Source organism: Coenobita brevimanus, chromosome 5 (assembly GCF_032717465.1).
Source record: "Coenobita brevimanus isolate Jiangsu-jjx chromosome 5, ASM3271746v2, whole genome shotgun sequence".
Taxonomy (NCBI): Eukaryota; Metazoa; Arthropoda; class Malacostraca; order Decapoda; family Coenobitidae; genus Coenobita; species Coenobita brevimanus.
The window spans coordinates 11,164,299-11,185,680 of NC_136958.1; the positions used below are offsets into that span (position 1 = coordinate 11,164,299).

A 21,382-nucleotide genomic window follows, 5' to 3' on the forward strand; every position below is an offset into this window, starting at 1 on the left:
CATTATCCAAACAATCCATTATCCAGACGCTGTGATCTGGCTGTTCGAAACTATTATTCAGACATTTTTCAATTTTATCCAGACAAAATGCTTGCATTCGAGTGGAAATTATGGCCGAGCAAACATTTTCACCTGGCTCGGCTGTTTTTCTTATGATTTTTCGTGTCACTGCAGGGCCATACCCTGCAGTGATGACTGCTTGTCAGTGGTTCACAGGACTGCTTGACCATGGTAATTGCATGGCTGTGGTTTATAGATCTGCTTGACGAGACAGAGCTGTGTAAAACGCCAGGAATAAGTGCTGCACGATGCACTGCAGTGACCTTTTACAATGGCTTTCAAAGTTAGGGTATGTATGATGGGGAGCCAGGGGAGAAGTCCACTATCCACAGGGATCCACTATTCAGACATGCTTTTGGCTCTATTATGTCAGATAATTGCAGGATTATTGTAATCTTTAAAAATCAGTACTGTATACAGTACCTTACATTCGAAACTAACATAATTATGCCAATCAATAATACCACGTTGGGTCTGGTTAGTACTTGGATGGGTGACCGCCTGGGAACACCAGATGCTGTTGGCATCCCTACGTGTCAAGTGGGGTTGGTGGAGGATTAGTGCCCCTCCCTGTAAAACAATTAACTCTAAGCCCTTGGCCACCCCGTCTGGGATACATGGCGTCTGGCAATGAATGAATGAATGAATAATACCACACCCATTTTGGACCCCAAAGGTCCATGCCTTGGCTACAGTATTCCAGTTCATTAAACCTTAGGGGACATCTTAGGTCCCTGGCAGTATTTGCATGATATATCAACCTCTGACTACCAACTGGATTCAAATTCTGGTAACCTTCTCTGCATACAGTGACTAACTCCTCAGTAGATGTTTTTACTTTCTCAATCAATGGTAGGAGGTGGCTACCTTCATCCACTCACTTGATGTTATGCTGACTACCTCTTCCTATGGTGAATCTATGCTGAGTAACAAGATTAATGTTTTCCTGTAATCCAGGAAACCATTTACAATGCTGCATGGTAACCATATAACCAAATAACAAGGTAATGTAGAGCCTACTTTGGAGCCTGTTAACTGGGTGGAGATGGTAAAGCAGCATCCATCAAGGAACCAAACTTCCACACTCTTTCCCATGCCTTGTTGTCCACCACAGAGGAATTTAGCTCACTGCACAGGATGGTCCATTAGAGGCCATCGCTTGCCTACAGCTGATGGGTTTCCTCTACCAGACAGACTGGGTTTCTTCTACTACTACTACTGCTACTGCAATTACTACTACTACTACTACCATCTTAGTATCTGTAAGGTTGGATTTAGGTAACTACTGTACTGCTGATACTAGAAATGGAATAAAATACCGGTACAAAATAAGAATTTCCAGTGCACACATGACAGGGGGAAGGGAGAAAAAGTGAGCAGATGGAAAGAACACTTTAATGAATTGTTGACCACAGAGAATGAAAGTAATGCGAGTATAAGTGGCAGGGGAATGGCTGGGAGAAGGAGGCAGGTGAGAAGACACGAAGAAATCAGTAGGATGGAAGTTGTGGATGCAATGAAGAATGTCAACATGGGGAAAGCCCCAGAAATTGATGGAGTGTGTGGTGAAATGCTGAAGCATGAGGGAGAGATAGTAATACTGTAGAATGGATGTGGAGGATGTGCAGATTGGCCTGGGAGGAAGGTTGAGTCCCGGAGGACTGGAAGTCACGATTAATTATTCCCCTGTACAATGGGAAAGGGGAAAAAGAAGTGTGTGGTAATCATAGGGGCATTTGTCTTCTTAACATAACAGGAAAAGTATACGGTAGGATACCTATTGACAGAGTTAGGTAAATAACGGAGGAATTAGTTGGAGAAGAACAGGGAGGCTTTAGGAAGGGAACAGGTTGTGTAGATCAGATATTCATTCTTAGATCTTTGGTGGAAAAGTTTCTAGAGAAAGGAAAGAAGTTGTATGAAGCCTTCACGGATTTGGAGAAAGCATATGACAGGGTGGATAGACAAGGATTGTGGAGAGTATTAAGCATATACAGAGTAGATGGGAAGTTGCTGAATGCTGTGAAGAGTATGTATGAGGGTGCTAAGGCCACAGTGCGTGTGGATAGTGAACTGAGTGAGTTTTTCTATATGGAGGTTGAGTTGAAACAGGGATGTGTCACGTCTCCATGGTTGTTCAATCTGTATACAGATGGGGTTATAAAAGAGATACAAGGTAGGGCAGTGGATGTTGAAGAGGCCCTAATGAGAGAGGGCAGTGGTTGGAAACTGTTGTTTGCAGATGATACTGTGATGTTAAGTGAAGACGAAGGGGAGCTGCAAGGCTTGGTGGATGAGTTTGGGAGAATGTGTAAGAAACGGACTCTAAAGATGAATGTAGGGAAGAGTAAAGTTATGGTCTTCAAGAGAGATGAAGTCAGTGAATGTACAGTGAGGTTGGATGATGAGGAAATGGAAAATGTGAGTATATTTAAGTACTTTGGTAGTGTGATGAGTAAGGCTGGAAGTTTGGAGGGTGAAGTGCTTGAAAGGGTACAACAAGGAAGAAAGGTTGCTGGTTCCTTGAAGGCAGTGATAAGAAACAGGGAAGTGAGCATGGAAGTGAAAAAGTTATTACATGACAGTACAGTATTGTGATACTAACTCTAACGTATGGAAGTGAAGCTTGGACGTTGTTGGAGGGACACAAGTCAAGAGTGAGAGCAGTGGAAATGAGTTATTTGAGAGGAGCCTGCGGAGTCACATGGAGAGACAGACTGACAAATGAGGAGATGTAAAGGAGCGTTGTGGTGTGGATGTGGATGTGATAGGAAGCGTTAGGAGAAACACACTGAGGTGGTTTGGCCATGTGGAGAGGATGGAGAGTAAGAGACTGACATGGAGAGTGTATATGAGTGAGGTGGAGGGGGAGAGAGGGAGGGGTAGGCCAAGGATGAGATGGAGGGATGGAGTGGAAAGGTATATGAGAGAGAGGGATGTGAACTGGGAGCAAGGCAGTGAAATGGCGGGGGACAGCTTGACGTGGAGGCGATTTGTTTGTGGCCACCTCATATAAGGGATTAAGGCATCTGGCAATAGATAGATTGACATAACAGGAACTGCCAGCCATGGTATTTAATTTTCATATGTACTGACCAAGTAGACAGGGAATGTCAATTTGTGCTTCTAGGTGACCATCGAATATGGAAGTGAAAATTGAACAATGTGTGCTTTCAGACAACCATGGAATCCTGCAATTTTCTGTTGACAGTTTATTGATCTCACATTCTATGAACTCTTTATAAGTGAAATCACACCAGATATCTTTAGTAGAATCTGTGATTTCAGAGTAAATGATTGAATTATAATAGTAATTGAGATGCACTCACATAATTTATGTGGTACTCCTTATTCTATGTACAGATTAGTGATGTAAAATGACAGTGCTTATAAAAATATTAAAACAATATATTATATATATATGCCACAACCTACAAGTGACATTCACAGCTCAAATACACAACATTCATACTCCTACCATACCGACCACTATCACACAATAAATGTATCATGGGGTATGGTTGAGCCGTATGGTTGAGTGGGGACTTAAAGTACAGGATACAGTGGAAGACCACAGAGAAGGATGCAGGGTGACGAGTCAAGGAGAAGTCCTGTGAAGTATTAAGTTGTAGTACTCAGGCAGCATGGACCCACGAAGTCCTGGGTATGGTTAGCCATCAATATAACGTGGAGTACTGTACTGTACATGAATGGCAGAGGCAGACACAACAGCGTCATACTACAGAAATATGCCATGTACGGTCCCACACAGCAGCTCACAGACCACGACTGAACTATGAACACGGCACCCTCTATCACTGCTGGAGGAGACCTGGTTGCTCCTTCTCGGCTCCAAGGGAACTCTGCAACTCGACCACAGGCTATTGGTACACACGTGGATGACCTACTGCTTGGCTAGCAACAAGGACAAGGAGCTCTGGGGGGTAGTGAGAACTAATGCAGCACACAAATCAGTCTTCATAATTAATTATGAACATTATTTTCACTAGGCAGCTATAATACTTTTTAAAATTTGTAGATGTGATATACAAACTATCACAAATAACTCACAAACACTGAAATAGAGTTTACACTACAAAGCATAAATACACTTCACAACTTACTACTATAGTCAAGAGCTGTCAACCCTACGTGTGCTAGAAAGAGACTGCCTGCTCGTGGATTGGAGCAGTGAGAGGTAAACCAAAAGACTCTTGAATGAAGCACTCAACTCAGGTTTCAAAACAGATCACTGAAACAACGAATCCACAGCCAAAACACACATCAGCTTATATTGCTATCTCGCAAAGCAATGAACCCACACACAAACCATATAAGTGCTCATCACACTCACTCATTCACCCAGCACCACTCACACTTTCCAATGAATTCATTAATATTCCTGACCACTCTTCTATATAAATAGGTGTTGCATGAGAATATTCTATCAGTATCTACTACCAGACACTTTCATCCTGTAAGGGGTGGCCCCAAACAAACTGCCTTTATGTTGCTCTGACCTCTGCCATTTGGCTGCCCTCCCTCCAACAAACACTCTTCTCCCTCATAAGTCTCACCACTCAATCCTTCACTTCATTCTTGGTCTCCCCCTCCCCATCTCCCCCTCCATCTAATTCACATACACTCTTCTAGTCAGTCTCTCACTCTTCATCCTCTCCACATGGCCAAACCATCTTAAAGTATTGCTTCTAGTTTTAACATCAACACCACAATACTCCTTCACTTCCTCATTTGTCTGCCTGTCTCTATGTAACTCCACATGTTCCTCCAAAATAACTTTTCTCTGCTCTCATTCTTAACTTGTGTCCTTCCAACAGGGTTGAGGCTTCATTTCCGTATGTCAGAATGGAGATCACCATACTGTACTATCATACAGTGACTTTTTTACTTCTATGTTCACTTCCCTAATCCTTATAAGTGCTTTCAATGAACCAACAATCTTTCTACCCTACTGTAACCTTTCAAGCACTTCATCTTCTAAATTTCCATCCATACCCATCACACTTCCTTAGTACGTGAATGCTCTCACATTCTCCATTTCTTCATCATCCAGCTTCACAGTGCATGCTGTGATTTCTTTTTCTCTCAAAAACCATAACTTTACTCTTATCTATTGTACATTCATTTATAGGTTCCATTTCTTATATGTGCTCCCAAACTCATACCAAACTTTACACCTCACATTTATCGTCACTTCACAATACAGTACCATCAGCAAACAACAGGACAGGAAGTTTCCACACCCTAACCCTCTCTCACCAGAGACATTCCAACATCCACTGTCCTACCTACTACAGCAGAATCTCCTAAATTGCACTGTAATTAGAATAAGCACACACGGCAATTTGAGAATTTCGAAAGTTAGAAATAACTAATCACATGGGGAAAATTACTTATGAGTCTGTCATTTTGGAAAAGTTGTCCCCCTTACCCCAAAACCTGCATCGAATGGTCATCAGTGAACACTAAGAACCTGAACAAGAAATTAGTAAAGCATACTTAATGGAAATGAACAATAATGTAAGATTCTTACCGACTCTAACTGACAATGTTGCTTGAATGGACATGGGAGGAGAGAGGTGTTCCTAGGCTTGAGGTGGACTACAGCCTCTAAGTACGTGGCAATTGTGCTGCTGCCTCTGTGTCATGATTAGCTCCTGGTGACACTCATTCACTCACTTGTTATGCAGATCTTTAGGACAAGAAACTGCCTTCTGAAGAGCAACAATAACCTCACTACGCTTCTGTCAACGAGGTTTTGTAATTTAAGAATGTGTGTAATCCAAAATTTAATGGGAGTTTAATGATTAATAAATTTATGGCAAATAGATCGCCATTTTATTCTGGCTGACTGCTGATTCTCAAAAGATGAGAATTAACGCTGTCTCTCTCTACAGTACACAGCGGAGATTAATTACTCACAAATGCTGTACAGTCGGTACCGCAGGCCCCTGAGAGTTTTTACCCCCTGACAATCAATATTTAATATTAATAACAGACAGGTTCTTGCTGAAGCTTAACCCCTAGCTGGCACAACGGATTTCAGAATTAATATGAAAGAACTGCTTTAGGTACAGTTACAGAAAATAAGTAAGTTGTGCGAACTAAGATAAGCAGACTAAAGAAGCTCATGGTGAAATAAAACACGAATAACAATTAAGCTCAAAGGAAAGAACTGTAAATTTATTGATTACAATAAATAAATTTACATTACATAGAGCAAAATGAAATCAAATATTAAACGGAATGCACTCACTCACTCTTTCACAAAGCTAGCTAAAATAATTATTTTAAAACTAAGAAAGAACTAAAGAAATACTGGTCAATGTAGCGTATCACCAAGGAAGGGTGGGAGCCTGGAGAACTGTAGATCTAGTGGAGTCTGGGTGCTAGAAGACCTCTCTCACTATCACTACTGGAACACAGAACCACACTCCGTTGCAACATATAAAAGACTGATCCAAATTCGATGTGCGTGGTAGGATGCCCAGGCCAGCCGGAAGAAGGGCGTGGCCAACGGTTGAGGCAAGCAGGGGCGAACAATATAGAAACAATAATATCGCTCAGTAGAGCACTTAATGACGTGCATTAGAACGGTCACTTTTGAAACAGTGACGAATGTTTTGAAAAAAGTATACCATCGAAATGGAGAGAGAAACGGTTAACTGAACGATACACAGTGAGTTTTCCACTAAAGTTCGTGGTTTCTCACAAAAGGAAAATGTCGTGAATTTGATTCGTGACAGCTTCACTTCATCTCTGTCCATGCTTTCCACCTTATCCTTTGCCAAATATATGGCCACAAGCAAATCACTCATTTCCTTCATTGAAGGATCCACGTTTTCTATCACATTTTCACTTCTTCTCCTCTCATGGTCCATCCTAACCACATGCTCATCATCCTCCACAACAGCCATGTTAACACTGGGCAGGTGGAGAAAGAACAGGAGGAAAAAAAAAATTCTCGTACACCTTATTGGAACTACAGTAAACGTTGTCAACAGAGAGGAGACAGTGCTCTGAGCTGGGCAGGTGCTGAAGCTCACACGTGTGCACCCTTCATGCTTGGTGTGGGAAGAAAGAGCTATGATTAGTTTAGAGTAAGTGTTATGCTTGAATTTGTTTGGTTTAGTAATTAACAGCCAGCAAGACATGAAGACTTGAGGTAACAGTGGCGCATATTACAAAAGGCATTGGGAAACCTTCAATTTTCAAGGCTGGATCTGCAAATTTTGTGTAATTTGTGTAATGTGTGCGATTTATTGATGTTGTAATTTGCTGCAGCATATCAGGAATCCGCTATTTAGGATCGCGCAATTTAGGAGATTCTACCATATCTCTTTTATAACTCCATCCATACACAAAGTTTACAACCATGAAGACATGACACACCCCTGCTTCAATCCAACACTCATATTAAGGAACTCACTTAATTCACTATCCACATGCAATGCAGCCTTAATGCCCTCATACGTAGCTACTCTTCACAGCATTCAACCAATTTCAATCTACTCTGTATACTTTTAGTAAACTACCTTCCACATTCCCTGTCTACAGTACCCACTTTGTCAAATGTTTTCTCCAGATCTATAGAGACAGCATACAACTTCTTTCCTATCTTTACATACTTCTCCATTAAACATCTTAAAATGAATATCTGATGTGCACAACCTCTTCCCTTCCTAAAATCTAGCAGGAGGCCATAGCACGGGCCGAACAGGGTGGTACTCCCGAGGGGAATGGGAATGCTGGTGATAGGGAGAGCTGGAGCTCCTGTTTCACTAGCTATCTAACCATCCCCCTTTGCTGACCTTTTCAGTGTGACAGTAACATGGAGAGTAGACCAGCATACTCTCCCAAACATTTCCTCTAACTCTCCTATGCACTACACCACATGCACTTTACATTTCACACAACGTATCCCACTATGTTACAGGGGTTGGCGCCAGCAAGGGCATGCGGCCAGAAAACTTTGCCCCCGCTACCTAGTGGCAGACTTCTGAGGGGAGGCGTGATGGGGGTTCCGGCGGCATAGATCATAGGTCCAGGGCGAAATGGGGCTCAGGCCTGTGCTAGAGGGTACAGGGCATTGCGGTTTCCAGGCTGCCACTTCCGCCCGAGAAGGCTGCCCTATCAGTGGGTGTATAATGGCGGGATAGTTGCAGTGCCAAGGCGCGCTTGGAGGGTGTCCCTGCAGCTGTCCTGGCAGGGTGCCCCGAGGCCACTACCACAGCCACCGGTAAGCTGGTGGGCTAGGGGTCCCAGATCCATTGCCTGGACCTGGGACTGTGCAATGAGTGGGGCTTGTGGTATGTATATCCCCTTTTATTAATACTGAATATGACAAAACACAAGAAAAAGTTTCAAAGCAAGCCTGAGGACAGTAAATCACCCAGGGGGATGAGGGTGGGTTCATGGAATGTGGGAAGTTTGAGGGGAAGAGTGGGGGAAGTCATTGAGACATTCAGTAGGAGGTGGGTGGATGTGGCGTGTTTGCAGGAAGTCCGGTACAGGGGTGGATCAGCCAGGAAGATTGTTGAGAAGGACTGTTGCTATAAGTTGTTTTGGCTAGGGAGGACAGATGGATATGGAGGTGTTGGTGTGATGGTTACAGAGAAATGGGTGGAATATGTTATGAATGTTATGAGAGTAAGCGATAGGATATTGGTAGTGAAAATTCTGTTCGGTAGAAGGATAGCTGCGATTATATCAGCATATGCTCCACAGGCAGGATTGGATGAAGCAGAGAATGATAGATTTTGGGATGATTTAATAAATGTAGTGGGTGGTATGCAGGATGATGAGATAGTGGTTTTGGGAGGGGACTTAAATGGTCATGTAGGTGAAGCAACACAAGGTTATGAAGGAGTGCATGGGGGATGTGCATATGGTATAAGGAATGCAGAAAGGGAAAGGATACTCGAGTTTGGGGAGGCAACGGACATGATTGTGTACAACACATATTTTAGGAAAAGAGACAGTAGGTTAATTACGTACGAGTCTAGGGGAAATAGCAGTCAAATAGATTATTTTCTGGTTAGGAGGGACGATAGGAGATTAGTGAGGGATGATAATGTTATAGGAAGTGAGGCGTGTGTGCAGCAGCACAAACTATTGATTTGTGATGTGGTGCTTAAAGAACGAGTGATGAAAGAGAGGACTTATGTACCTAGGAGGAAAATATGGAAGCTGAAAAACCAAGTGATAAGGGATGCCTTCTATAGCGAGTTGAAGAGAGTGGTGGCTGAACAGGGAGCTGTAGACAGAGGTGTTAGTGAACAGTACAGAGCCCTCAAGAACAATCTCTTGAGAGTTACTGATGTAACATGTGGTTGGACAAGAGGACCACCAAGACATAAAGTAACTTGGTGGTGGGATGAGGGTGTAGAAGCTGCAGTTAAGGAGAAAAGAAGGATTTTCCGGGAATGGTAGAAGGGTGGTAGCAAAGAGGAATCTTTGGCTGACAAGCATTGGGCTAGAAGAGAGGTATACAGGGCAAAGTCTGAGTCACAGAGACTTTTACTTGATAACCTAAGTCATGGGGAAAGGAAAAATATGATATTTAGGGTGGCAGGTCAGGTGAAGAGGGATAATCTGGTTATTATAGGTGAGTAGTGTGTGAAGAATGATGAAGGAAGGGTACTGGTGAACAGTGAGGATATTAAAGATGCATGGAGAGAGCATTATAACCGGTTGTCTGACTGGGACAGAGAAGGTTTGGAGCCAGCAGATCCAGTGTCTGGCCCTTGGCCTTTGATTGATGCTGCTACTGTGAGTGAGGCAATAGGCAGGATGAAGGTGGGGAAGGCAGCAGTTGTGTCTGGGTTGACTGCCAAAATGTTGAAGGCCTCAGGCGATACAAGGGTGCAGTTAGTCACTGACCTGATAAATAGGATTATTTATGAGTGTGTTGTCCCAGATGATTGGCTGAAGAGTGTAATTGTAAATGTGTATAAAGGGATGAGTGATGCCCTGGAAAAAGGAAATTATAGAGGTATAAAGCTTTTAGATCAGATAATGAAGGTAATGGAAAGAGTTTTAAAAGGTATGATTAGAGAAAGAGTGAATATTGATGAGATGCAGTTTGGGTTTATGCCAGGTAGGGGGACCACTGATGCTATATTCATTGTTCGACAGCTTCAGGAAAAATATATTGGTAGGAAAAGGGATCTTTATTTTGTTTTTGTTGATTTGGAAAAGGCCTTTGACAGAGTCCCTAGAGAGGTGGTGAAGTGGGCAATGAGAAAGCTTGGCTTGGAGGAGTGGCTGGTTAGGGTGGTTATGGCTATGTATGTGGGTGCTCACACCCAGGTAAGAGTGAATGGAGATTTGAGTGATGGGTTATCCGTGATTGCTGGTGTGCATCAGGGGTCAGTTTTGAGTCCCATGTTGTTTATCATGGTACTTGAAGTCTTTTCACATGACATTAGAAACGAACTCCCGTGGGAGTTGTTGTACGCTGATGATTTGGTGTTGATTGCAGAGAATGAAAAGGAGGCGGAGGAAAGGTTTAGGAAGTGGAGAGATGGTATGGGGCAGAAGGGCTTAAGGGTAAATGCAGATAAAACAAAAGTGATGATATCTAGGGTTGGTGGTGGTACTTTCAAAGACGAGGGAGAATGGCCATGTGCAGTTTGCCACAAGGGCGTGGGAAGTAATTCCATCTTGTGCGGTGTTTGTGATAAATGGGTGCATAAGAGATGTAGTGGTATCAGAGGTAGACTGCGAATAATGCTGATTTTATGTGTACGGCGTGTCAGGGAGAGCAGGTGGAGATTGTCGGACGTGAAAGAATTGAACTTGCTGGTGAATCTCTTGAGTGTGTGGAAGATTTTTGTTATTTAAGAGACATGTTGTGTGCTGGAGGTGGGGCTGGAGCTAGCTCTGTGGCTAGGGTGAGAAGTGGTTGGAAGAAGTTCAGGGAGCTTTTGCATCTCTTGACATTGAGAGGACTCTCCCTAAGTGCTAAGGGGTTTTTGTATGCAGCATGTGTTAGGAGAGTAATGCTGTGTGGTAGTGAGACCTGGGCAGTGAAGGAGGAGGATAATCGCCAGCTCAGACGTACAGAAATGACAATGATTAGGTGGATGTGCAGTGCGTCCTTGCATCCAAGGCCTGGGGGTGCTGGGTTCACAATGGAAGAGTTGAGTAGGATGGGACTGGAGTGTATTGGTGTTGTGATGAGGAGGGGTAGATTGAGATGGTTTGGACATGTGGAGAGGATGGGGGATGATAATTGGGTGAGGAAGGTGAGAAGTGTTAATATTGGGGGTGTGGTTACGAGGGGTAGACCGAGAAAGACATGGGACAAGGTCATTAAGTGTGACCTCAGGGTTAAGGGACTGAACAGGGAGGCTGCAATGGATCGTGCAGCATGGAGAGCCGCCATTAGGTGACCAAGGCCGATGCATGCAAGCATGTTGGAGCCTTTAAAAACGAACCTATAGTAAATACAGTAATCCATCAATATGACCTTTACTGAAGAAGAGGGAACAGAGGGAGAAACAATGGCAGGCATGGGTGGCAGGTGGAAGGACAGCAAGCAGTTGTGTCAACTAATCGGGCTGACACAATGAAAGAGGTGCATGAGCCAATCAAGCGTCACAAGGGTCACATGGTGTCACACTATGTCTTGGCCAATGACAATATCAGTTTTGGGTCATATGACACCTACGTCCGTGGGCATGTCTCCTCAACTTTGGATCTGAAATCTGAAAAATGGCTGGTGGTTGTGGTGGTTGCACCTACAATTGCCATGCCTTTGTGAAGAAATTTTATAAGGAAGATGACCTACTGCTGGAAATCTTAGGAAATCAGAGTGTTACTAAACACAGCCTTTGACAATGAAACAATACTGTACAATGAATGCATACTGTACTTAAGGTTAGAAATGCAAGAGGTGAAATACTTATAAACACTGAGGGGGGGTTTGGGAAGGTGTATCCCCCACTCAGAATAACAGTAACATACAATATACAGCAAGAGAGAGAGAGAGAGAGAGAGAGAGAGAGAAATTGCCCAGGTGCTTGAGGATGCAACAGTGGAAATACTGTATGTGGACTGACTGAGACTGAATGATGGGGTGAGAAAAGTTTCTAGAGATGGGAAAGAAGCTGTATGCGATCTTCATGGATTTGGAGAAAGCATATGACAGAGTGGATGGACAAGGAATGTGGAAAAAATCAAGAATATCTGGAGTAAATGGAAAGCTGTTGAATGCCTTGAAGACTGTGCATGAGGGCACTAAGGCTGCAGTGTTTGTGGATGGTGAACTGAGTGAATTTTTCCATCTGAATGTTGGAGTGAAACAGGGATGCATTATGTCCTCATAGTTGTTCGATATGTATATGAATGGAGTTATACAAGAGATATAAGGTAGGGCAGTGGACATTGGAGTGGCCCAAATGGAAGAGGTCAGCATTTGGAAACTTCCCTGTTCTGTTGTTTGCAGATGATACTGTAATGTTAAATGAGGATGAAGGGGAACTACAAGGCTCAGTGAATGTTTAGAAAAGTATGCAAGAAACAGAATCTAAAAGTGAATGTAGGGAAGAGTAAAGTTGTGGTCTTCAAGAGAAATGATGTCACTGAATGCACAGTGAGGCTGGATGGTGAAGAAATGAAAAATGTGAGTGCATTTAAGTACCTAGGTAGTATGATGAGTAAGGATGGAATTCTGGAGGACAAAGTGCTTGAAAGGGTACAACAGGAAAGAAAAGTTGCTGGTTCACTGAAAGCAGTGATAAAGAAAAAGAGAAGTGGGCATGGAAGTACCGTAATGAAAAAGTTGTTACATAACAGTAATGTGATCCCCACTCTAATGCATGGATGCAAAGCTTGGACCTTGTTGAAAGGACATGAATCAAGAGTGACAGCAGTGGAAATGAGTTACTTGTGAGGAGCATGTGGAGTTAAAAGGAGAGACAGGCTGACAAATGAGGAAGTAAAGGAACAATGTGGTGTGGATGTGGATGTGACAGAAAGCATCAGAAGAAATACACTCAGGAGGTTTGGCCATTTCGAGAGGAAGGAGAGCGAGACTAACTAGGAGAATGTAAGTGAAGTGGAGGGGGGAAGGGAGGGGGAAACTGAGGATGAGTTGGAAGGGTGGAAAAGACAGATATATGAAAGAAGGGGGTGAAAATTAGGGGGAAAGCAGCAAAATGGCATGGTGACATGAAGGCTATTCGTTTGTGGCCACCCCTAGTGGGAATGAAATATCTGGCTATAGACAGATAGACAGATTTTTAAGGTTATTTTTGAACTGAGGGGAGGGGATCTGGGACTATGCCTCCCCAGCTAGAATAATAATTTTTGCCTGGTGTTTTTTGGTGTGATTCAATCAATTTTGACTTTCACCTCTATCACAGATGAACTGTTTCATCCCCCACCAAAAACACTGATTTACCAAGGGTCCCCCAGTGTCATTAGGGAGGGGGTATAACTAGGAAACAGTTAATCTGCAACAGATGTGAATGTCAAAATGAATCAAATCACATCAAAAAAATTTGTTTTTTCCCTTTCGTCCCATACTCAATCCAGTTATTATGGGGTGTTCTTCAGTTAGTTCTTACCAGTACAAAAAACTTTTTTTTTATGACACTTCCATCAGAAATCAACAATTTTGGCTGTCATGTATTGGTGTTGTGATGAGGGTGGGTTGATAGAGATGGCTTGGACATGCTGAATGGATGATAACAACTGGAAGCAGAGGAGGGTGCAGAGGGTGAGAGGTGTGAACATGAAGGGTACTGCTGAGAGGAGCAGACCAAAGAAAATCTGGGATGAGGTCATGGAGTGTGACCTCAGTGGTAAGGGACTGAATAGGGGGGCTGCCAAAGATTGAGTGGCATAGACAGCCACCATTAGCTGTGACCAAGTTCAACACATGCAAGAGCTTTTATAAACTATACGACATAGGGTAACTGAAATCTGTAAACATAATTGATTACAATTAATTATAAACTTATGAAAGGATGCGAAGATGTGTAAAGGATGCAAGAGTGTATAGAGGTTGGGGGAGTGGACTTTCTGACCACTACTTGGTGGTGGCCAGAATTAGAATGCAAGTAAGATGGAGGAATAGAAGAAGGGAAAGACGAGAGGAAGGAGTAGTTGCAAGGAGAGTGGAAAGGTTACAAGAGGATGAGAAAAAGGCAGAGTATAAGAGAGAAGTGGAGGAACGATTGGGCAAATATGAATTGGAGCAGATGGGAGACGTGGAAGGTGTGTGTAAGATATTTATAGAAGAAATATGTGCAGCATGTGATGTGGTGTGTGGAAGGAAGAGAATACGGAAGGGGGTGCAAGGAACAGCGTGGTGGACTGAAGAGGTGAAACAGGCTGTGGCACAAAAGAAGAAAGAATACAATGAATGGATGAGAAATAGGGGCGTGGAAGAAGTTGAGAGGCGGAAGAGAGAGTTATATGTGGAAAGAAAAAGAGAGGTGAAAAGATTAGTAAGAGAGAGTAAGAAGAGAGTGGATGAGGAATTTGGAAGGAATTTGAGTGTAAAGTGGAGGGACTGTAAGAAAATGTTCTGGAGAGAAGTGAAGAGAGTAAGACAGGGTGGAAGTGAAGTTAGCAGGGGAGTGAAAGATAAAAATGGTAGATTATTAGTGGAGAGGGAGAAAAAGTGAGCAGATGGAGAGAACACTTTAAGGAATTGTTGAACGTAGAGGATGGAAGTAATGCGAGTATAAGTGGCTGGGGAATGGCTGGGAGAAGGAGGGAGGTGAGAAGACAGGAAGAAATCAGTAGGATAGAAGTTGTGGAAGCAATGAAGAAAGTTAAATCGGGGAAAGCCCCAGGAATTGATGGAGTGTGTGGTGAAATGATGAAGCATGGGGGAGAGATAGTAGTAGAATGGATGTGGAAGATGTGCAGATTGGCCTGGGAGGAAGGTAGAGTCCCGGAGGATTGGAAGTCAGGTATAATTATTCCCTTGTACAAAGGAAAAGGGGAAAAAGAAGTGTGTGGTAACCATAGAGGCATTTGTCTTCTTAGTATAATAGGAAAAGTGTATGGTAGGATACTTATTGACAGAGTTAGAGAAAGAACAGAGAAATTAGTTAGAGAAGAACAGGGAGGCTTTAGGAAGAGAAGAGGTTGTGTAGATCAGATATTCATTCTTAGATCTTTAGTGGAAAAGTTTCTAGAGAAGGGAAAGAAGTTGTATGCGGCTTTCATGGATTTGGAGAAAGCATATGACAGGGTGGATAGACAAGGATTGTGGAAAGTGTTAAGAATATTTGGAGTAGATGGGAAGTTGTTGAATGCTGTGAAGAGTATGTATGATGGTGCGAAGGCTGCAGTGCGTGTGGATGGTGAACTAAGTGAATTTTTCTCTTTGAAAGTTGGTTTGAAACAGGGATGTGTCATGTCTCCATGGTTGTTCAATCTGTACATGGATGGGGTAATAAAAGAGGTACAAGGTAGGGTAGTGGATGTTGGAGTGGCCCTGGTGAGAGAGGATAGTGTTTGGAAACTCCCTGTACTGTTGTTTGCAGATGATACTGTGTTGTTGAGTGAAGACGAAGGGGAGCTGCAAGGCTTGGTGGATGAGTTTGAGAGAGTGTAAGAAACGGAATCTAAAGGTGAATGTAGGGAAGAGTAAAGTGATGGTCTTTGAGAGAGGTGAAGATAGTGAATGTACAGCGAGGTTGGATGGTGAGGAATTGGAAAATGTGAGTACGTTTAAGTACTTGGGTAGTGTGATGAGTAAGGATGGAGGTTTGGAGGGTGAAGTGCTTGAAAGAGTACAGCAGGGAAGAAAGGTTGCTGGTTCTTTGAAAGCAGTGTTAAGAAACAGGGAAGTGAGCATGGAAGTGAAAAAGTTACTACATGACAGTATTGTGATACCAACTCTAACGTACGGAAGTGAAGCTTGGACATTATTGGAAGGACTCAAGTCAAGAGTGAGAGCAGTGGAAATGAGTTATTTAAGAGGAGCCTGTGGAGTCACGTGGAGAGACAGGCTGACGAATGAGGCTATAAAGGAGCGTTGTGGTGTTGATGTGGATGTGATAGGAAGCGTTATGAGGAACACACTGAGGTGGTTTGGCCATGTGGAGAGGATGGAGGGTGAAAGACTGACGAAGAGAGTGTATGTGAGTGAGGTGGAGGGGGGAAGAGGGAGGGGGAGGCCGAGGATGAGATGGAGGGATGGGTTGGAGAGGTATATGAGAGAGGGGGGTGTGAGTTGGGAGCAGGGCAGTGAAATGGCGGGGGACAGGGCGACTTGGAGGCGATTTGTTTGTGGCCACCCCAAACGGGATTGAGGCGTCTGGCAATAGATAGATAGATAGATAAACTTATGTGCAACTGTAATCAATTACATTCATATTATATGGGCAGTGATCAGTACTGTAATAGAATACATTGCAAATGTACCAGTAACCATAATCATAATTATTTGATGATTACAGTTATATATCATCAATGAAAATACATTTCAATAGCTGTCTAATACTGTACAGCACACCTATTATCTGATGGGGTTACATTAAGGAAAGTGGATCGGAGAACAACTTATTAGATACCAAGATGTTTATAACGTGGGTTCAAAGGGGTTAAGTTTCAGCCCAGGGAGCACCCACCTAAAACTGACCAAAAAAAAAAAAAAATCCTACACCCTAGACTGGTTCCTAGACTTCCTCTAATGTCTTTATTTAACTACATTCCTTCACTGTATCACCTATGGTACGAAAGAAAAAGTAATACAAAGCATAGAGTAGAAGTAAGACGATTAATCCATCCATCCATCATCCAATCCTACACTACCCTAAGAGAAGCGTAGGAGCCCAGGGCTAGGCAGTTGGTCCCAGCATTTAAGATGAGAGTGACCAGTCTCATTCATCCCTGAGTGGCATTACATGGGCAATCAACCCCAACCACCCCTTGGATATAAACCTTCACCGGCTCAATCAGACTGGAGTGCAACAATTACCCACTAAACCACCAGGCGCCAAAATTTGGTTATATGGTTACCACCCAGCATACTAAATGGTTTCCTGGTGTACAGGAAACCATTTGGCTTGTCACTCAGTGTAAAGTCACCCACAGGCAGAAGGAAGAGGAAAGAATGAAGGAAAGAAAGACAGAAGAGGGAGTGTAAAGTCACTTGTAGGCAAGACAAGGAAAGAATGAAGGAAAGAAAGACAGAAGAGGATGGAAGGAAAGGAGGATGGAGGAGAGGAAAGGGCAGACACCTGACAGCAGCACTACATCGAGTGAGTGGATAGTGAGCGCCCTCACAGTCTCAAAATAAGTGTAACTAACATTAAATGGTGCTGGGTCCTGACCGAGTCATCATCATGGGTCTCCCTGAGGCTGGGGGACATGTGGTGTCCCTGGGCACTCACTCATTGCTCCAGCTCCTTAAACACTGGGTCCCCAGCCTTTGTGATCCTCTTAGCACTGAGGGAGGACACCTGTTGCCCTGCAGTTAACACATCACCAAACCTCTTGATGGCAGTACAAATGGGTGATTAGAGACTCTGTAGTGTGTCAGCAATGCTGCTAGTGCCCTAGCCACCTTGATGTCACTCACAATATCCAGTTTCACTTCAAGGGTGACACTTTTCATTGGGTGCTTCACCTTCCCCTCATCAGAAGCAGCACCCTGAGTGCCACACTTTCCACCACAGGGAGCACCTCGACCAGACATTATCACAGACTTTCAGCTATTTCACTAAAATAAAAAATATAAAAAAAATAAAAATAAATAAGCACACACCAATGCCTTTCAACCACTTGCACTGAACACAAATGATTGCACTGGGTCAGCTATGTTATGCTGAGGAGTGGGTGAACAATGCAATCCGATGAACACACGAGATGCAATCTCTACTGCAGGACACGCACACACACACACACACACACACACACACACACACACACACACACACACACACACACACACACACACACACAGAAGGGGGGGGTATAAAGTGGCCCACCTGTTCAAAGCAGTGTTGAGAGCTAAGGGACTTGAATGGAAGTGTCAGAATGGGCTTCTGTGCGTGTAAACACTGATGGCCATCTTGGTTCCAACAGGTGTCAATCGGCTTGTGCGTGTCAGTGCACATAATGGGCTTTTCGTCTGCCACCTTCACTGTTATAGCAGGAATGATGCACTAAACACAGGGATATGCTCCTAACTTCTTTCACTGTTACAGCAATTTGTCAATTACCGGGAGACCAGATAACAGGGGTGTACTGTGCCACATATCTGAATATTAATACTTCAACAAATATTTCAGACTCTTAACACTAATCTAAACTGTTTCTGTATTCTTACTAAGACGAAATTAGCCAGATAACTACTCTTTTCATTTGTGCACTGTACCTTTTTAGGAGGATGTTACAGTAGGTGGTGATGACTATCATCCATCCATTTTATGTGCCTAGTGCTGCTGCTTCTTCCTCATCTATTTCATTCTTCCTCTGCATCTGTCCTTTTCTCTCTTCCCCCACCTCCCTTTCCTTCCTATCGCTTTTTATTACTGTAGTATACTTCTTTCTACTTCAGGTCACTCCACACCGAGAAACAAGCCTAATGGTTTCTTGTAACCCAGGAAACCATCTCCTGCACAATGCTGGGTGGTAACTATATACTGTAACCAGATAATGGGATGGTGTGGAGCCTGCTATGATGTTCCTGCTAACTGAGTAGAGAAATAAAATTGCGATGTCCATCCAGGAACAAAACCTCCACATTTTTCCCTGCACCTCACTGTCACGAGGCACTGTCAACAGCAAGGGAGCACTGGTTCACTGCATGAGACAATCCTGCAAGGGCAGTTGCTTGCCTGCAGTTGGTGGATCTGCTCAGTCAGACAGAACGGGGTTGATAAAAACAATAACAACAACAACCCTCATAGCAAGATGATGATTGATACTGTATACAGTACCGGTATACATATTTCCGGATAAATTCGTTAGGCCTATTCACTTTCCCTTCTACATAATCATGAGAAGTTTTTCTAGCATTTTTGTGTTGCTATGTACAGCATATCTGAGCAATTCAAGACTTAGTGTATCATTCTAGTAAGACACCAACATTACTAACTTTGCCTAAACAGCATCAACGATGCAGTCACAAAAAATAATGAACTTTTCAGATTCCAATACTTTTATGCCTTTTCCCATTTACAAGAAGCAGGCTGCTCTAAGACACTACTTCCAGTAATTTCTGTCTACCATATCATCCCTTGTCAGACAGAACTCTCTCATATCCTGTTCCACCCCAACTGAACCTGCCATCCCAGGGACCCCCTTACTTTAACCAGATCTTTCTGTGCCTTTTTGGGAGGCTTCTCATGTCATTTCTAATCCTTTCAATCAGGAAAAATCCTCAAAATTCATCTTCAAATCCTCATTTCTGCCCTTTCCATTAAACATTCATTCTTTCACCTTATTTTTTATGTAAAAAGATAAAGGAACCACAGTCTACAAGTCTGCCAAATAATTCTTCCATCATCATTATCATCATCTTCAACGCCTCGCTCTCTCCTAGGAGCTCCTGGACAGGAGCTGACCGTGACAAGAGCACCTCCAAGCTACCTTATCCTCACACACCATTCTCACTGTCCCGAATATTCCCCTTCCTCTTCCTTCTCTTTCACCACTGTACCCTCAAACCTCTTCTTCCTGTTTCTTCTCTTTCACCAATACTGTACAGTACCGTGTTCCACCCTCAAGCACACCTCTTCCTCTTCTTTCACTTTGACAAACACTGTACAGTATACTGTTCCACTCTCAAGCACACCTCTTCCTCTTCCTTCTCTTCCACCAATATTATGTAGTATATTGCTCCACCCTCAAACACTCCTCTTCCTCTTTCAGTAATCCACCCCCAAACACTCATCTTCCTCATCTTCTTTCTCTTTCAGCAGCACTGTATGTTGTTCCACCCTCTTCTTCCAAGGTCTACCTCTACCACCATTACCCTCAATCTCACTTTCACAAACTTTCTTTGGCACTCTATCTATGGATTTCTTGTAATTACAGGGCCCGTGCCAACTTGACATAACCTACTCTTCTTTATCCACTTTGCAGTTCCAAACCTCATTTCTATAGCTTTTTCATCCCTTACATAATGCCCATAAACTTCACTGTTATCCTCCCCATACCTGCAGTTGTTCTAAGAAAGAGCATTGCTACAGCTTGCAACCTAGACAACTCTGTCATTTGCTGTCCAGTTTCACTCCCATATGCTGCCCATTTTCTTTCTTCACCTATATCATTCTTTTCCTGTGTCTGCTATCCTCTTTTCCTATTTTTCCCTTCCTTCCTGTGACTTTTTGTTATCATATTTTTCTTTCCATTTCAGGTGGTTCTACAATTAGTTTCGAGCCTAATGGTTTCCTGTAACCCAGGAAACGATTTACAACACTGGGTGGTAACTATATATCCAAGTCATGGGGCAATGTGGAGTCTACTATGGTGCCCCTGTTAACTAGGTGAGGAGGCACAAATGCAGCATCCATTTGGGAACCAAACCTCCATACTTTTCTTCACTCAGCGAGGTGCTGTCCGCCAGAAGGGAACATCAGTTCACTCCATAGGATGGCCCTGCAGGGGCAGCTGTTTGCCTGTAGTTGATGGCTTTGCTTGGCAAGAGAGACTGGGGTAAATCAACATCAATAACAACAACCAACAACATTTCCCATATGAGAATGTTGACAATAAGACACTTTCATGCAGGGCACTCTGAACCTTCACACCAAGTCTGTTACCCTTCAAAACACAACTGAACTCTCCCCTGAAGTGATCTTTATTTAAACTCACCCAGCAATGTGTCATATTTATACATACCTTCTCCCAGATATTTAAGATTAACAACCTCCCCAACCACATGACCTGCTATCTGAGCTCTGCAGTTCGCCCCGTCCTCTCTATACCTTGTTCTGCCTGCCAAAATCTACTGTGTCATACTCTTTCCTTTCACATACCATTATTCACACTTTAAATTTTCCTTCTTGTGCAGACCCTTTTAAACTCATTCACTACCCTTTGCAACTCTCCTTCCCATTCTGCCATCAAAACACCATCACCACAATACAAGTAGGTTACAAGACTCCAATCTTTGCCAATTATATTAAGCTTTGCTCCAATAACTTTCTCCCTCCCCCCACACATGGAGTGAAGAGAGAGAGAGAGAGAGAGAGAGAGAGACAGACAGACAGACAGACAGAGACAGACAGACAGACAGACAGAGACAGATAGACAGACAGACAGACAGACAGACAGACAGAGACAGACAGACAGACAGACAGACAGACAGAGACAGACAGAC

The 21,382-nt window shown here is 43.3% G+C and overlaps 1 protein-coding gene across 1 annotated transcript in view; it reads right to left on the reverse strand.

Annotated features, from left to right (window-relative positions):
- The window catches only part of Dnaaf3 (Dynein axonemal assembly factor 3), a 122,284-nt gene that overhangs the window by 89,618 nt on the left and 11,284 nt on the right, over positions 1 to 21,382 (reverse strand). Inside the window, exon 2 of the mRNA XM_080270753.1 lies at positions 19,718 to 19,734. Coding sequence (XP_080126879.1) covers positions 19,718 to 19,734 — 17 coding nt within the window. The remainder of the gene's footprint in view (positions 1 to 19,717; positions 19,735 to 21,382) is intronic.